General features: G+C 40.0%; 2 protein-coding genes across 2 annotated transcripts; both read left to right on the forward strand.

Annotated features, from left to right (window-relative positions):
* The first annotated feature begins 1,426 nt into the window (after positions 1-1,426).
* LOC145501633 (protein CFDP2-like) lies at positions 1,427-2,146 on the forward strand. Its single transcript, XM_081481064.1, has one exon. The coding sequence runs from the start codon at positions 1,427-1,429 to the stop codon at positions 2,144-2,146; it is 720 nt and encodes a 239-aa protein (XP_081337190.1).
* Positions 2,147-16,643: 14,497 nt separating this feature from the next.
* On the forward strand, positions 16,644-18,055 carry LOC145500492 (uncharacterized). The gene is made up of 2 exons (XM_081480023.1): positions 16,644-17,348; positions 17,620-18,055. The coding sequence occupies exons 1-2, from the start codon at positions 17,102-17,104 to the stop codon at positions 17,934-17,936; spliced, it is 564 nt and encodes a 187-aa protein (XP_081336149.1). The 5' UTR covers positions 16,644-17,101; the 3' UTR covers positions 17,937-18,055.
* The last annotated feature ends 693 nt before the right edge of the window (positions 18,056-18,748 follow it).

Genomic DNA, 18,748 nt, shown 5'->3' on the forward strand with positions numbered 1-18,748 from the left:
AAGAGCTTCCTACATCGAGAATCGATTGAACGCGAAACAAACTAGGCCATAATTATGAGTAAACGAACACTGCGCAAGTTGTCGGTACTTCAATTGTCGACCGGAAGTCACAGAAGTAAATCTCTTCCGCACTTCCGAATTAAAGACAGTTCTGATAGTTACCTAGGCCGAAAACGCCTAAGATTGATGAACCAAGGAAATTCTACCCACGATCGGCCTTTGACGAGATTTTATTCACTCGGTTTGTGGCCGTGTTTTGCTCGAAAATAGCAATGTCCCGGGTGTACTTGTATTTTTTTTTTCATCGAGTGGGAAAGTCTTAAGCCGCATCAGAGTTCAACCCAGGTAACGCCAGCAGCAGCTAGAAATGTCTAGTCCATTGCACTTCTAAGTCCAAATTAATGCAGCTAGCGCTAAAGCTCTTTGCTGTCTAAAGCGAGCACGACATTATCACCACATTGCTAACGGCCTAATATTACGGGGCTAAATAACGTGCCGTTTCAGTACATCTCAGTACATTTCATGCACGATAATGAACGACGCTTGCCAGCAAAGCGTTAGACTTGCGCCTTCATTGGACTTAATGATGTCCTCGGGCAGACTTCCTTTAGACAGCAGTAGTAGAACGTTAATAGATCAGCGCCTTCTCCGAGTCACGACGCGAACTGAAATTCAGACGAGTGTAGCCTGGGCTAAACTTAACGCCAATTGAATAAAGCAGTGGGGAGGGGGATAGAGATGAATGATTAAAAAAAAATAATTGCATAAGTGAAACGTACAGAAATAAGCTCTCTACATTTCATGCTAGCTAAGATTTACAAGCAACTCTGCCTGGGTATATCCAGTCCAGTCTGGGTATATTCAGCCGGTCCTAAGCCCGGGTAAAAGAGGAGGGTTGTGCATAGGGCTAACAACCCCATCCTGTAAAAAAAAAAAATATATATATATATTGTAACGGAAACCAACGTCAGAAAAACAATAATTGGTGGTGACGGGGATGATACTAGCCAGGGGATTGGACAGATGACGGATGTCAACCAAACCCTGCAGGGAGTTGACACCCCGACTGCGGATTCCTTGAAACCGAAAGAGGAGACTAGAATAGCCTGTTGGAATGTAAGATCTTTGTACCAGACCAGCGAGCTTGCCCAAGTGGCAAAGGAGTTTCATAACTACGGCCTTGATATCCTTGGAGTCTGTAAGGCTCGTTGGATAGGGTCGGGACATACCATATCATCCGGACATACCATACTATATTCGGGCAGATTGGATGGCCATCACACAGCGGGAGTGGCCTTGATCATGAGCAGGAAAATGGAGAGGACACTTATCGAATGGAAACCATCAGGATCGAGACTGCTCAAGGCCAGTTTCAACTCAAAGTACACCAAGTTGACGGTGATAGTGTGCTATGCTCCCATTGAAGATGCTGAGGAGGCAGACAAAGATGCTTTTTTACGACCAGCTGCAGGCAGTGGCTGATGAGGTCCCAACACACGACCTTCTTATGGTGTTGGGAGACCTGAATGCCAGACCCGGGAACAATAACATTGGCAGGGACCGTGTGATGGGGAAGCACGGTATAGGTACCATCAATGACAATGGAGAAGGGCTGTGTCACTTCTGTGATGAAAACAACATGGTCATAGGAGGTACCTTGTTTCAGCATAGAGATATCCACAAGACCACTTGGACCTCGCCAAGTGGAGCCACTAAAAGCCAGATAGACCACATTCTGATCAACGGAAAATGGAGAAGCTCCTTACAAGATGTAAGGGCCTACAGAGGAGCAGATGTCGCCAGTGATCTCAACCTACTGGTGTCAGTTGTCTTACTGAAGTTGCGTAGGGCACGAAGAGGACAGCGAAGGGGTCACCAGTTCGATTCCAGTAAACTGAGAGATGACCGGATCGGACAAGCTTTTAGACGGGAGCTAAAGAACCGCTTCCAAATCCTGGGGGAAGGACAGGAGATGAACATCGACTCCTTTAATCAGGCCTTCAAGGAAGCGGGAGAGAAGGTCCTTGGATTTAAAAAGAGGAAGAAGGAGGAATGGACACAAGGGGAGACCTGGGAGAAAATAGAAACAAGGAGAAGAGTCAAGCAGCGAATGAACTCCACCCAGTCAGAACGCGTCCGTGACTAGCTGAGGAGAAAATACTCAAAACTGGACCATGAGGTGAAAAAAATGACCAAACTAGGCAAGAAAAAAATTGTAGAGAGACTGGCGGTTGAGGCAGAAGCGGCTGCTGGTAGATACGATCTCAGGACCCTATATAGAATTAACAAAATGTCAAATAATGGTTTTAAAAACAACGATGTCCCTGTAAAAGAAATAAAAGGCAATGTTCTTTCGAAAGAAGCAGAAAAGCTGGCACGCTGGAAGGAACATTTTGAAAGCATTCTAAATAGGCCAGAACCTGGACAGGTAGCTGAGATTCCAGTAGAGGACTTGGACATCTGCGTAGATCCACCTACCTTGGAAGAGGTGGAAGCTGCCATCAAAGCGATGAAGAGCGGGAAGGCAGGTGGAGTAGATGAAGTGACATTAGAAATGCTCAAGGCTGAAGAAACTGAAACACCATGCCTTTTGATGTGCATATTCAGAGAGATGGGAGAGCGAGACGATTCCTGAAGCGTGGAAGACCGGACTCATTGTCAAATTACCCAAAAAGGGTGATATGGGTGACTTCAACAACTGGAGAGGCGTCACTCTGCTCCCCATTACCAACAAGGTCTTCGGAAAGACCATCCATACAAGACTGGCTGCAACACTGGATGAGTACATCAGACAGGAACAGGCTGGTTTCCGTCCTGGACGCTCTTGCTCTGACCACGTTTTCACCCTGAGGCAAATTCTAGAGCAGAGCAAGGTATGGAATGCTCCCCTGTATGCCAACTTTATTGACTTTGAGAAGGCGTTTGACAGCATTCACTGAGATTCCCTGTTGAAGATATTGAGGCACTACGGGATTCCATCAAAGCTGGTAAATGTCATCAAGATGCTTTACAGTGACTTCAAGTCCCAGGTTATTTACAACGCAGCGCTTACGGACGCCTTCAGCGTGACCAAGGGTGTGAAACAAGGGTTTATTCTCTCCCCCTTTCTGTTCATCTTGGGGATCGACTGGGTTTTGAAACAAGTGACTAGTGGTGGAGGAAGAGGGAGTAGATGGACATTGACCAGTGTCTTGGAAGACCTTGATTATGCAGATGATATTGCGCTGCTCGCCCATCGACACCAGGACATGCAGGCAAAGACCAATGCCTTGGTAACTACAGCAGGCAACTTAGGCCTGAAGATCAACCTTAAGAAGACAAGGCATCTGAGGATGAGTGGCAGAACCAATGAATCCATCGTGGTGAATGGGGAAGTGGTAGATGAGGTTGATCACTTTACCTACCTGGGATCTAAGGTGTCCACCAGCGGAGATGTAGAAGAAGAGATCCTAGTCCGGATCGCAAAGGCAAGCCAGGCCTTTGCCTCACTTTGAGGCACTTGGAGATCCAAGAACATCAGCCAGAAGACAAAGATCCGATTCTTCAAAAGCAATGTCTTAAGCACTCTACTGTATGGCGCAGAATCCTGGAAGATGACCAAAACCATCAGCCACAAGCTAGATGTCTTCCAGAACAAGTGCCTGCGCAGGATTCTCCGTGTATACTGGCCCCAGACAATCTCAAACTGTGACTTGCGCAGAAGAACAGGAACACAGCAAGTCCGGCGAAAGAGATGGAAATGGATTGGTCATGTGCTGCGCATGCCACCAGCAGCACTACCACGAGTTGCCCTCAAGTGGACCCCTGATGGCCGTAGAAAGAGAGGCACACCCAAAGAAACGCGGAGGAGGACAGTGGAGAAAGAGATGAAGGAGAACAGCTGGGCATGAGGTCACCTGGAACGACGAGCACCCGACAGAAGCCAATGGCGCACTTTGGCCGAGGCCTTCTGTGTTTCGAAACACGAAGAGGATTAAGTAAGTAAGCTTTACAAGCTGCTGCCATCAGGAAAGCCAACAACAACAACAACAAAATCACAGGTTACAGGAATGAAGGGGTTCAAATCTGCGGGCATGTTTTTGGAAAAACAGTCAGATGTTTATAATCGGTAACAATTTGTTCAGAAACAGAAATAATTATTTGGGTACTCTTTTCATTTTACAAAGAAATAGTAGCTGTGCTTATGGTGTAGTCACGTGGCAATCACGTGCCGATATTTCTTGCACACACTAAATGTGGACCAACAATGTCATTGCAGAATAGAATATAGAAGGGCACACACATCCTGTATTGACATATTTATTTTGAAAACTGAAAGTCGTACGATGAAAATAGATTTACGGCAAGCTTGACTGAAATCAGATCAGGTATTCGGGCGGTGGGCGTCTGGGTGTTTCCAGTTATCAAAAACAACTTTGAAAACTGACAGGTAGCATGGAGTTGTGAACATATTCTATTAGGATCCGGTTAATGATCTTAATAGGAGATTAGATCGGAATATTTGCATCTGCCAGCACATCCTTGTTTGTAGCCACATGTAAGGAGCTCAAGGCAGGCTATGGCTCCTATTGCTCGTTTTCACGTGACTAAAACTTACCAATCCTTCTGAAGTTTAAAATTAATCAGATTTAAGACCCTTTAATAACGACGTTTTCCAACGTTTAAGCTCGACGGGGTTTCAAATTTTGTTATAAAGCACATTTAATTCTCCAAGTTTATGCGTTCCCTGACATCAAGATAACGGCCCGAGAAGGCCCTCGCGTAGGTCAAAAAAATGAGTTATCGCTTAAGTTTATGCTAACTGAACATTTGTTTTAATAAAATGAGTATTGATTTCAATGCGTTGGAGTTCTAGAGTATATATTTCAGTCATATCCCAGGCTTTTGACTTTCCTGATTTATTGAATGGTTACGATTTTCATTTTTGATGGTGTGACAGTGCAAACCAGCAATAGAAAGGGCCATCCACACAGGTTTCCACACCTGCCATTCATGTCACTCTAGCCCATCCCTCTGGTGAAGAAACCATCAACAGGCCTGTGTACCGAGATGCTACTTTGGTAAACTTCTCCGATTCTAAAGCGTGCTGTAAAAAGTAAGTCCTACATAAGCAAAATTAGAAATCAACTTTGTTACTTCTGTCCCTTTCGTTACACATTTATCAGTATAAAAACACTAGAATAGGTCGAAATGAAACACGCACGCAATTTACCCATGTACGGGGTATGTTGCCCTTGGGGTCTGTTTTTGTTTATGAAGATTTCTTTGTGGGACTCATTTACATTTAACCCATTGCTGGTCTTGTTGTAAAGAACTACTGTGATCAGTAAATCGGTCCAGAAGCTTGAAAATGGAATCATGCTTGGTCAGCTCATATTAAGGGTGATCTTACAGGAAATTGAATGCCTCCGTCATGTCAGTGAACAACTTTAATGCGTTGCAAGCAGACTTCTTCCCCTTGCCAAGAAACAGGAGGTTGCTGGGCTTAATCAATCAATAAAATAGTGCCCGATATGTCGGCACTATCGGGAAATATGCCCGATATGTTTTAGGGCCAAGAAACTCGTTAGTGAAACCCACACTGATGTACTGGACATATTTCTTCATGTCCGAACTAATTTAGATTGCACTGCAGATGAATACTGTATAATGAAAAGGCCCTATCATTATGACAAGAACACCTGTATCCACTGTGCGCACGAGAACCTGACTGTATACATTGTTCAGCACCTGTTGAAGATGAACAGCTATCCTCGTGTCAGCTCCCTAGGGGACACATTTCTGTATAAAAGTAGAGCCCCTGCTTTCAATAACGGATTCGTCGGAGGTAGAGTTTACTTCCTTGATCTCTGGAAACTTGAAGTTTGCAACTCTGCTTGTCAGCGGGGAAAAGAAATCTTTATGGCTGGTATTGTCTAAGGAAAATGCTTTCCAGCTCGGAGGAATCTTGGCGGCAGCTGTCAGCTTTCTGAACTTTAGTCCTCTTCTCTCTGGCTCAACCTTTGCCGGGGTAGGTGGAAAACGCGGGTCCCGGGTCCCGGGTCCCGGGTCCCGGGGTAGTTTAAATTGCAATCAAAATCTCGGCGTGAAACGCATTTTTCAAACATTTCGTGAGAAAGAAAACCATTCAAGAGCCAACGTGCAGTGCGTTGGTTTTCTTGTGCATGGGGCGTCTATTTCATTTTTCACAGTAACTTGCGTAGATTTTAGTTTTAACTTTTATGACAAGTTTTGAAGTAATAAAGATTTTTTTGCTTAGTATCTTTAACCATGAAAAGCGACAGTTGCCGTATTTGCTCGATTTAAAACCGGTTACCTGTAAGTAGGACCTCAAGAAATGGCAACAAAAATTACCATAGTATATAAAGAATAAAGAAAAGAAAATATGCCTGGCCCAGCCAAACAAAAGCTAAAGGGGTTTAAAGAGTTATTAATCGAGAAAATACAGTAACCCTCTTGAAATGCCAGTTCCAAAATAAATTCTGGTGTTCTTTTAAATAAAACAGAAGTCGACCCCTTACTGTAGTTGCTTGCCGGTTAATTTCAGTGCGAATAAACTCCGCTCTTACGAATGTCGATTTCGTTTTCGGTGTCTCCCTACACATGAGTTTACAAAAAAATGTTGTTATAGTGGAATCAAAATGTTATTCCCTTGACATTAACTATCGACTGGGACCTCACTAGCTATTCATAAATGATCAGACTGCTGGAGGGGAGGAGGTAGGATTTTTGAGGGATCATTAGATTTTTAGGATGACAGGAGGGGGATCAGTCATAACTGAGAACCCAAAAGGAATGATCACTACATGGCACATGCCCGTACAGACTTGGTGGACAGCTATTTGGCACTCTAAAAAAGTAACTTTACAGTTTCCAAACACTTTCATCATTCTCGTTCAAAGGTACATAAAAAAAGAAAAAACAAACAAACAAACAAAAAAATAAACGCGCAAGTTACTGCAAAAAATAACATAAAAGCCCCATGCAAAAGAAAACCTCTGCACGGCACGTTGGCTCTCGAATGGTTTTCTTTGTCACGAAATGTTTAATATGTTTTTTTGATCGAAAAACGCATTTCACGCCGAGAAGCTGAACTGATTTTCATTGCAATTTAAAATAACAATGAGTCCTTATTTTAGTGAGCAAAATTCATATTTTCGTGAAAAAACGTTTCCCCCGTGTTTTCCAATTAGACCCATGTTTTCCACACCCCGTGTTTTCCACACACCGTGTTTTCCACACCCCGGGACCCCGTACCCCGTACCCCGTACCCCGAAACCACAACCCCTCGTTTTCCACCGAGCCATCTTTGCCGGATGATGTTCACCTTGTATGTATCCCAAACAATGAGCACTCGATTACTCGATTATCGATTATTTATAATGAACGAAATAACAGTGTTTTCAGTTTAGCTATCGAACTGTTGTGGATGCAACTGAGCCATCAAAGATCCGACAATCATAGAGTGTAGGTGCGTCAGGCTGCTTTGTACTGGCAGGCTTAACGTATGTCAAGAGGTCTGACTTCTTCCAAAATCGTAGCTTCCCAAACTCGTATAGAGATGGTTGGTACTAGGGTTAGTTTTTGGGCGTGAAAAATTCATCAAGCTTTCCACTTCGATATGCTGGGTGGCTATATATGTACAGACGGATTTTTCTTGATGGTATTATTAATTTTTTGTTTGAAATGGAATTTTATTTACAGGACAAACACTTACAACACTTACAATACTAATATTATACTCACATTTACATTTACACTGTACTTGCTACTTACACTTCTTATACTTACACTATTTATACATACACTAGTTACAATACATATGTTACAATATATAATCACCTAATTAAATTACAGTTGGCTTATTTACAATTTTTTTTTGTTATTATTAGATTTTACAATGCATTACTTACAACGTAACATACATTACACAAATTAACAACAACAAATTACACACACACATTACGTCGTTTTACGTAAAAAGGTAATGCTATTATTAATAGACACAATTCTGTTTTCGATCATTGTATTTATAATCCTAAAATTCTTGTCCCGATTCTGCCCCGTACTCTAGATGAACTCAATGCGCGGTTACAACACCTGATGTACAATCTCCATTTCCAATGTTCACAAGCTCTTCTACGTTTTCCCCTCGATAAAAGATTCCTAATGTTTTAATCACGTGTCTGCCATTTTAAGCACCTGCATCTGGAATATCTTCTGTGCAGAAATGCCACCTTAATGGTGTTTTAACGACTTGTCAGCATGGGGTCATTTTCAGCGAGGTACTGCGCTTGAACAAAGAAACAAAGAAACAAAGAAACAAAAACCCTGCGCCAGAAACCATCCGTCTTTAAAAACCGTTGGGCGTGCGATTTAGCCCAGTACACCACTAGGACCTTTGACGATGGCATTATTTTGCCCATATGCCTGCTCAATTGCTATAAAGGAAAATGCCTTCTCTGTCTTTTTAACAATCCAGTAATTCTGCTTGTCTTCTTTGACTGTTCATCATGCCCCTGATTTGCACAGTGGAGGCCATCATGCATAATTGGTTTGGTCCAAGGAGTACCATGGAACAAAGGTTTCAAGTGTTTTACCAGAGAATGAAAATATAATTCACGAAGAGATCTGATGAAAATATGGGTATATGAGGACTTCCAACCAAAATTCAAAAAAACTCTATGCATTCACCAAGACTGTGGAGAAAAAACTCTCTTGGAGCTTCTTGGGAGCTAAAACAATTACTGATACAACAGCAAAACTTGTTTACAGATCACACTTTTGACGTCAAACCAAAACTGATCTTCTACAGGATTCCCTTATTTGGCACCTTTTGCAAACTTTTCTGTGCATTGCAACGCTCGTATCCTTTGCATACCTGGCAGCGATTGTATATTTTTCTAACTCCTCAGTTTCTCATTCGTTTAGTGAATAACCAAGGTAAAACTAACAAAAAAACGAGTTCAAATTCAATTGCATGCTCTATAGTCAGATCATTGAACGTAAATGAAAAAAGCAAAGAAATACGCTATTTTCAGAAGACGCTATTACCTAAAGTCTATTTAAATGAACCACACATTCAATTTTTAAGCTGTTGATGTCTTTTGGTTTGATTTGGTGATCAAAACTGTTTAGAACCATGGTTTTATTTAGTAGCCTTATTTTCATGCGATGAAGATCGTCGAGAATTGAAATAGCACGTTTTCTCCTCCTGGATCATTGACACACGTGACACCCAGGCATTCAGGGTAATTTATAAGCTGTTGATGTATTTTGGCTTAATTTAGTGGTCAAAACAGTTGAGAACCATTGTTTTATTCATCAGCCTCGTTTTTATGCCAATGAAAATTGTCGAGAATTGAAATCTCTGCCTTCTCCCCGCGGATCATTGGCACACGTGGCACCCAGGCTAAATTTGTTTCTTACACCAACAAGATTCTTTTTCCAAATTTCTTACTTTCTTCCACTCTGTAAACATCACGTCTTAAAATCACCCTAAGCCACCTCACTGTTAGAAAGAAACCACTTGGATTGAATTTGAAATTGCAGTTGTGTGCGCGCGCTCATCATTTTTCAATTATTTCAAGAAATCTAACGTCAAGAAACCGTTGATGTCTTTCTTTTAGTCTTCTTAGTAATTTAATCATCCGTTTACATCAGGATCGCATAACCCAGAGAATTCTTGTACGCTGTTGGTTACCTAGGCGAGGTATTCAGCGTGCAATTGCAACTGCGACTCTTCAAAGTGAGGCGCGTTGAATATTGCAACATTCACACAGACGTAAATGAAACGGGGTTTTCCTTCACTTAATTTAACTTTCATCCTATCAAGTGGGGTCCAAAGAGATCCCAGGTGATAATAAACATTCACAATAGCTCACATGGTAAAACATAATTTTCGAGATTTTAAGAATTTGTCTCCATCTGTTAGCTGACTTAAATGCAAATGTTACTTCTAGATTGCAGAGGACTACGTTAAATTGACGCTCATTTGCCTATTGGGGTCCAAAATGACCCCAGCGAAGCACAAGGAAAATTCAAGTGTACTACTTGAACTACTGAACAATTGAATTGCCTAAGCATGTTTGTCCAATTGAGAAGTAAACACGTTCCTTAAATTTCAAGGAGCTGTGTTAATATTTTTATAACCAAATGGAAGTATAATTTCCATAAGTTTTCTAAAAATTATTATTGAGTGGGATTTAAAGGAAATTATTGAGGTGTATGTTTTGTGGGCAAAAGTTTATAATTGGGTTATTAATACACCAACGTGGTATGTTATATGTTAAATTAAGAACAACAAAAAAAAATGAAACAGAAAAATTTCTTAAAGGTGATATTCCGGTGTTGTTTTTAGCACATTTTGTTACGGGGTCCGACTAAACCCCAGTTGGTATGATATGTATGTAAAATATGTTGTAGGATGAGGGTTTAAAAGAAAGGTATGCGATTCAAGGAAAATTCATAACCCTGACTCGTGAATTCCACCTGCGACATCACCGGGTTTTCGCATGAAATCTAACAGGGAATTCCGTCGTCATATAATGAATTTTCCTTTGGAATTTAAGAGGGTTACTTGTGTTTTATCTTCACGCAAAACGTTGTAGGACAAATCTGTGTTTCCTGAGCCACTTTCCTGAGCGAGCACAATCGTCTAATAGTATGCCTATGGCCTTTTCCATCGCCTGATCGAATCTGCTCTCACAAGACCGTACCACGTGATCAGTTTTGGTCAATGAGGACAACGAAAACTTTAATTTTAAACTATAATAACAATTAGTAGGCTTTCTTACATTTTTCCATTTGGATTGATGGCAAAGGCCTGTGATCCAATAGTCTCGATAGGGTTATCTGAAAGCAATCTAGAAAATGCATAAAAAAGACACTTTAGAATTATGAAATTATAAACAAATCAGACCAACCTGATTTAAAGTGACAGAAAAAAAATTAAATAAAGACAAAAACGTCCATAACCGAGAGAGACGATAAGCTATATCATATCATTCTCAGTTGCCATAACTCACTAAGTTTGTTTACTAGTTAATGCTTTTGGCAGACAGCACTCCGCGACTTAAAATGGCCTCCTGCGCCAGAGAGATATGTTACTAATCTTATCTTCTTGGTCCATATTGTCAAGTTTACGGATCATCGATTTTTCTATTGTATTTTTGGCCCAACCTTGGTCCAGAAGCCGAGGGGGTTAGCACTCGGTCAGCAACTTACAGTGTAGAAAACGTTCGATTGTTACTACGAAACTATCCCATGGATAACGCCGAGCTGAAGTCGGGTACTTCAAAGTTTATCCTTCAAGAAGTAACCTTCTTTTAATCTTTTAGCGAGACAATTTTTAGAAATGGATCATTTAATCTACATCCGTAACTCTAACTAGATTAGCAATACTGACATAAGTCGCACTATTTTATATTTACTACCCAACCCTCCAAAGCGTTGAGGCTATCGTTCTCTTGCCTGACTTAATTCTCTCGTGCGATGTTAATATTGTAAGCAATGTTGCTGCTGTAGGTAATGTTAGTATTGTAAGTAAGGTTATTATTTAAACTAACTTCATCGTACTCCGTATGAAAAAAAAGGAGAAAAAAAAAGAAGAAAATCATCGAAAATCACTCGAGAACAGCCGGTGAAAGAATGTTGATGGTAATCCAAAGATTATGCGAAATTTTATCTTCTGGAGATTTCAGAAGATGATCCCATAACTTTTCTTGTTCTATTTGTTCCAGAAGACACTGAAAATCAAGCGATTACCTACAGTAGGCAAACTAAGTCTCTACAGTTTATAATGTATATTTTGTTAATTCAGTTGAGCATGATTCAATTTTTACGTACAGTATTTTCAGTTTTGTCAGGGTCTTGAATGCTTGATCAGGGATTTCCTGGAGACGATTCTCACTGAGTAACCTAATAAAAGTGAAATCCAGACATTTCATTATCAATTCCAAAGCTATATTGCAGCACTCAGTATGTAGGATTTACAAAAATATTTGCGATACTTAAGTAGTAATCATTGCCACACAGAAAGCATGCTATGATATCAACTGTGCTGGTAGCTAGAGCAATTAAATTGAAAAAAAAGCTTTTAAGCATAAAGGTCTTGTCGAATTTAGAGGGGCTAGGACAGCACAGAATGACAAAATGACTTCGCTATAGATTTTAAAGCTTTTATTTCGTTTTGAAGGTGAATATTACTTGAGGCTACAAAAAGTTGCATTAAGTTATTCATCGAGATCACAAAATTATATCACTGTCCAAGACGCAATGTGTCTCTGATGGGCAACTGAAACTTCTACCTACAGTGTCCATAATGGAGGTGGTGCTTTGAATGTTTTGAATTTGCATACTTACAAATATTCAAGCTTTTCAAGGTTGGAAAATGTTTCATTTGATATTGTGCTTATAAGGTTGCTGTGCAGAAATCTGAGAAATGTTACGCAAAAAGTATGTCAGTAGGTTTAATCCCCGAGAGTTACAAGCAAACTCGTACCCCCACTGTGGGGAAGGAAGGGGTAGGAGGGAGGGGGACGGGAGGGAGGGAGGGAGGGAGGGAGGGAGGGAGGGGGTGGCAGGGATGAAGCCCAGCCATGGGTTTCGTTTTAATAAGACATAACAAGCTAAGGTTATTATGTCTTTTTTAGCTGTGACGTCATATAACATAACAAAGTGTCTTGAAGTCCACTGGATCGATTTTATTGGATCCGAAATCTTGGATTTCATCGTTTTCTCATAAACTTAGAAAATAACGTAACTCGATGAAAACTTCATCCAGTAAAAAGGTGCTTTTTCTGCAATGTTGCTTTATGAAACTGAAAAAAAAGGGCTAGATGAAAAATGCAGGGCCAGGGTACGGGGTCCCGGAGTCTGTATAAAACACGGGAGTGAAGAACACGGAGTACCATTTGCTTTCGCCAAAATATGAACTTTCCTCCCTAAAATGCGAAGTCGTAATTTTGTTAGTTTAAATTGTAATAAAAAATCAATTTAGCATCTCGGCGTGAGACGCGTTTCTCGATAAAAAACACAAATTAAACATTTCGTGAGAAAGAAAACCATCCAAGAGCCAACGTGTCCTACCTCGGTTTTCTTTTAAGGCGTCTATTTCTTTTTTTTATCACTGAGTAACTGGCAGACATTTTTAAAAACCTTTCAAAAAGGTCATCATGTGATATCACACCTAAATAAGCGTATGACACAATAAACTTGTATTGTATTGCATTGCATTACATTGCATTGTATTGTATATAATGAAATAATAAAGATTGTTTTCCTTAGTATCCTTAACCATGGAAAAGTCTTTCCATACAAGTGCTAAGAGTTTCACTTCCAACTGCAGAACTGAGCGTTCAGCGCGCGACTAATGTACACAACAGCTACATGAAATACGACAAAAGTAATTATAAACCAGGAGTCCGATCATTTATTAAACACCGGTGGCATATCGGTAGTGAGGTCCCAGTCCAGGGGCACCCAACGGATAGTTTTGGTAAATTATCTCTTCGAAAGGTCTTTAATCCCCTCTGATTTTCTTCAGAGAATTGTCACCTCGAACTTTCCTCATATGAGAAATTTAATGTCTGTTGTTTTCGGATTGTTAAAAATGTCATTTTAGGCACCGAAAAAAGGTCAGCTATCATTTTCGGAAAGGCGATAAAACCTAAGGTTTCGGAAATGGACAAAAAAGCCCTAATAAATTCGAGAATACTCAAGTTCCGCTAGAATAACCGAACAGATAAAATTATTTTAGCGCAACCTAAAATTAACCTACAGAGCTTTAAAAGTACTCCAGATAGCCTGAAACAGCGTTTAAAAGCATTCGAGAGACCGGAAGTTGGGAGCCCCTGCCAGTCGGTAGTTGATGCAAGGGAAATAACATTTTGACTTCACTAGAGCAACCTCTTTTGTAAACTCCTTGTGTATGGAGACACCAAAAACGAAATCCATATACGTAAGAGTGGAGATTATTCGCGGTGAAATTAATGCGACCTACTACAGTACTGCGCCGACTTCTGTGCTATTTTAAACAACACCAGAATTTATTTTGGAACTGGCATTTCAAGAAGGTTACTGTGTTTTCTCGATTAATAACCCTTTAAACTCCCATAGCTTTTGTTTCAAATTTGGCCTGGCTTGTCCAGGCATATTTTTTTTCTACATTTTAAATTAGTTAAGCTCGATCGACGTTTGTTCCTTATGTTCTATGGTACCTTTTGTAGCCATTTCTTGAGGACCTACTTACTAGGTATCCGGCGTTTAATCGAGCAAATACGGCAACTATGGCAACTTGATACACACATTTGTCATCGCATAAAAATTTATAGCGCTCACTGTTCGTACAAATACTTTTTTATTTTATTTTTTTTTTCAAAAAAAAAAATAATTGTATGTAATTAAATTTCCTTAGTTTATATTTTTTGTACATAATACCGTGCAGAGGTGCGTTATGTTGCTCTGTGCTTTTATTATTAGATCCTATGTTATCCACACGCAAGTTACTGCTAAAAAATGAGATAGACGCCCCAAAAGAAAACCAATGCACGACCAGGTGGCTCTTGAATGGTTTTCTTTCTCAAGAAATGTTTAATTTGCTTTTTTGATCGGGAAACGCGTTTCACCTCGAGAAGCTGAATTGATTTTCACTGCAATTTAAACTAACAAAATTTTGATTTCTCATTTTAGGCAGGAAAATTCATATTTTGGAGAAAAAAAGAAGGTACCCCGTGTTTTGTACTTAGACCCCACCTTTTCCACTGAGACCCCATGTGTTTTACACAAGCTCGGTGTTTTCCACGCCCCGTGTTTTCTACAGACCCCGATGCACGACCAGGTGGCTCTTGAATGGTTTTCTTTCTCAAGAAATGTTTAATTTGCTTTTTTGATCGGGAAACGCGTTTCACCTCGAGAAGCTGAATTGATTTTCACTGCAATTTAAACTAACAAAATTTTGATTTCTCATTTTAGGCAGGAAAATTCATATTTTGGAGAAAAAAAGAAGGTACCCCGTGTTTTGTACTTAGACCCCACCTTTTCCACTGAGACCCCATGTGTTTTACACAAGCTCGGTGTTTTCCACGCCCCGTGTTTTCTACAGACCCCGAGACCTCGTACCCCGTGGTCTGTGGGTCATTCGCTTTTGATTTTCATGACTTTTATCATAAAAAATAAGGTAGTGCCAAGTGCCAAATTGAAAATGTTTGACTATTTTTCTTTCGGTAGAACATTGAAACAAAACTTATATTTCTATTTTAGTCCTGTCAACAATGAAGAGAAAAATGGAACTAAGCGGCAATTTTGTTTCTCCGACAATGTTGCAGTCTGTGGCATGGCTTAGTTTTTCTGTTTTCGGATGGAAGTCTTAAAATGGAAAATTGAAAATTGAAACTTGAAATCAATTTACAATTTTTGATTTTGGGCAAAGACGTTGCGCACTCCAAAGTGACGAAAGTACCCCAGGGGGAGCTGGGGGAGAGAACGCGTCGTCCTGTTCCCCAGTCCCTAGTGGCCTTGTGTCCGCCATCTTGAATGCCGTAAAGATCCTGGGAAAGAGTTTTCAGGAAGGAAGCGGCAAATTTAACAGTCTTGAGTAGTCTTCACCATTATGGACGACGTAAGCGTCGAATACGTAAAAGATCTTGTTGGGATCATGACTCAGTGGAAAACACTCTGAAGTCAGTTTATTGCTAAAAGAAGCGTTTCCTCATATAGAAGAGGACTCAGTTTGAGGTCAGTTCGAAGGTTCTGTGTAAAGAATGAGATACACGCGCAAAATCGCCTGTCAAATGATGAAGTGGAACAGTGCACCAAGGAAGTTGTTGCCCGGGTTGGTATCCATGAACTGTTTGTGTTGTTTGTAAAAGACTTACAGTTTTATTTGCTACTCAAAAAATCAAAAGTTAGTTATTTTCTGGAAGATGTAAATACTCACCAGGCAGACTGATGCAACACCCTTAGGATACATACATTATTAGATCACCGATGTATTATTATTCAAGGTTGGTTCCACATGGGGTAGAAAATTGGTGAAAGGATATATGGCCAGTTGTGGTATAACAGCTGGTGACAAGCACATTGGAAGAGCTTTGTCAGTTGTGTCTCCTCTGTATCAAGTCCAGAGGAATTCCAACACCGCCAGGCAAACCAATCCCTTTCCTTACCATGCTGACCATTTGGACCAAAATGAGAAACTGACAATGTCTGGTTTAACTAAGGTCAGTGCATGTAATCGCTATAGTGGAAAGATTGTGGCTTTTGCAACAGTGCCATTGAACAACAATGTATTGATCCATGAGCACACTTACAGGTATTCAACAATAATAATTATTGTTTAAAATTGCAATTCTATTACCAAGGGTAAGAATTGTTTTTGCAGTTGTCATCATGAATATTACATGACAGTAACTTGTTGACTAGAAGTATTACATAAATTCTCAGTCACCTACTTTGCAAAATGTACCTACCTCTTCTCAACCAAAAGTGCTCAAAAGTTCTAGCCTAAGCCAGAGCAGTTAAAACAAAACATTTTTAAAGTTTAGGTCTCCAGTAAGGAGACAAGCACTTCTCTATTTGTTGCAAGAAAATCCCTGCACCACTACTGTCCAATTTATATAAAATATCTGATCCCCCCCCCCCCCCTCAATTCAATAACCTCTGCCAAATATTAATAGCAAGGTTAAAATATTGGGTGACTGTAAACAGCCTGGCAAAAATGGACACACGGAAGAAAGATCAACAAACCAGTCATTCAAAACTGATTTCTTGTTATGCCTCAGAGTCAAGATTAACTATCGCGCTTTATTTTTGCTTCTTTTTTTTTTTTTTTTGGAACTGCTGTCATCCAGCATGGCGTTTGGGACCAACTAAGAGTGGACCATGGGACAGAGTTCTATCTCTCCTTATTTGTAAAAGCGAAATTGACGCCTTATAGGACCAATACAAGAAGAGTGCCTTTCATTCAAACTACATCCAAGCAGGTGGATCCTTAGTCAACATATGTAACCGTCTGTCACTTGACAGACTCAATTTTTACTTTCTTGATAAACAATTTTTTGTCAAACTTCATGTAGTTTGTGCAGTAGTGTACCGGTAAGTGATGCCTTCTGTTAACCGCATAATGTTTTTTTCATTTCAAGAATCATCCTGCGGAGAGAAAATGGGTAGAGTTTTAAAAAAGCGTGTCAACTGCCCTATAAAACGAGCTCTCAATGCCATGGTGAATAAAGACCTCATAAATATGGATGATGACATGAACAAGTTCTGTGTGTCATGGTTTACCTCCAGGACAGCAGACAATGGAATCAAACAAGTGATTTCCAGTTGGAACAACCATCCTATCCCTGGTAAGTGTTTGTTGTGATGGTTTGGTGTTCAAACCAAGGGAGTAGAAAGTCAATACATTCCAGTTTTGGTAGTCTACCAATTTAAGTATTCCCCTCCCCCATCCCACACCCCTCATATACACAAACTTGTATATGAACAAATTTCCACTTTAGCATCAGGAAAGGAAGCATTTAGGTCATATTACTGACTAATTCAAGTTTTAAAGATTGTACTGCATTACCAGTATTAACTGGATCATGTTTCTTTTTGTGCTTGCCTTTATTCTTACAGGGAAGGGAGTTCCAGACAAGAGAATGGAGGAAAATAAAAAGAGATTTATTCTTCCATCTATAGACATGCTTCCCACTAGTGAAGAAGCTGTACTTGCTTATGAAAGGGAAGATGGTCACCTTAGTCTCCCAGAAGTGTTTGGCACTGATCTCCTTTCTGGGAACCAACAGCTCCAGAACTTGCATTTTGATAACTTTAATGCTGCTTATCCTAGTTTTGATGTCATTTTCCACTGCCCAGTGAATGGTAATCATCACCCTTTTAAAGAGGGTCTGCAGTATTTCATTGACCTAATAACAACATTAAATCCTAACTGACCGTTACAACTACCATAATGATATCAATATAAACGTTTATATTTATGGCCATTCAATACTCATCACATCAGTAGAAATGTAACAAAACTATGTAGAACCAGCTGATGTTGACTTTTGACACAATCATGTCTTCCCGTGAAATATTAATATCTACTTACATTAAAATGTGAAATAATTACTACAATGGTACAATACTTAAAGTGACTGTGAAGAGAGCCATCCATAGGCAACTGATCATGAAAAAAAATGTTACAATTTTTAATACTGTTTCTACTTTAACAATATCAACCTGAATAAACCAACATCTGCCTTTATACAGGGACACATGAAATAATTTATCTTGAAACAGCAACACTGAAAACAGTTACAATTCTGAATGAAATACAAGTGCACTGAAAAGCCAGTAAATTCAACACTGGACTTTGTTTTCTTTTTTCTTTTAATTACTGGAGTTATTTTCATCACACTTGATCAATCCCCTTACCCCAACTAAAAACTCATCTACGCCTTTAAATTCAAATGTAGAGGCATATCCTCTAGGTTCATTGCAATGCGGACACTTCTTATTTAGACCATCAGCCCCATCAAACCAAGCATTAACACATTCCTCACAACCAAGCAAGGTATTGCAACATTTTGTTGCAATTACTGGCGGCGTCATAGGTGTTGCATGATATATTTTACACATGAATGCGCCTCTTAAAAGTTTGACAACTCCAAGCGGCAAGGACAAAGTTTGTTTTACTTTCAATATGCCACAAACCATTGATTTGACTTCGCTGATTTGAGAATTTACCATCTGAATATCTCCA

The sequence above is a fragment of the Orbicella franksi genome, chromosome 10, assembly GCF_964199315.1.
Source record: "Orbicella franksi chromosome 10, jaOrbFran1.1, whole genome shotgun sequence".
Taxonomy (NCBI): Eukaryota; Metazoa; Cnidaria; class Anthozoa; order Scleractinia; family Merulinidae; genus Orbicella; species Orbicella franksi.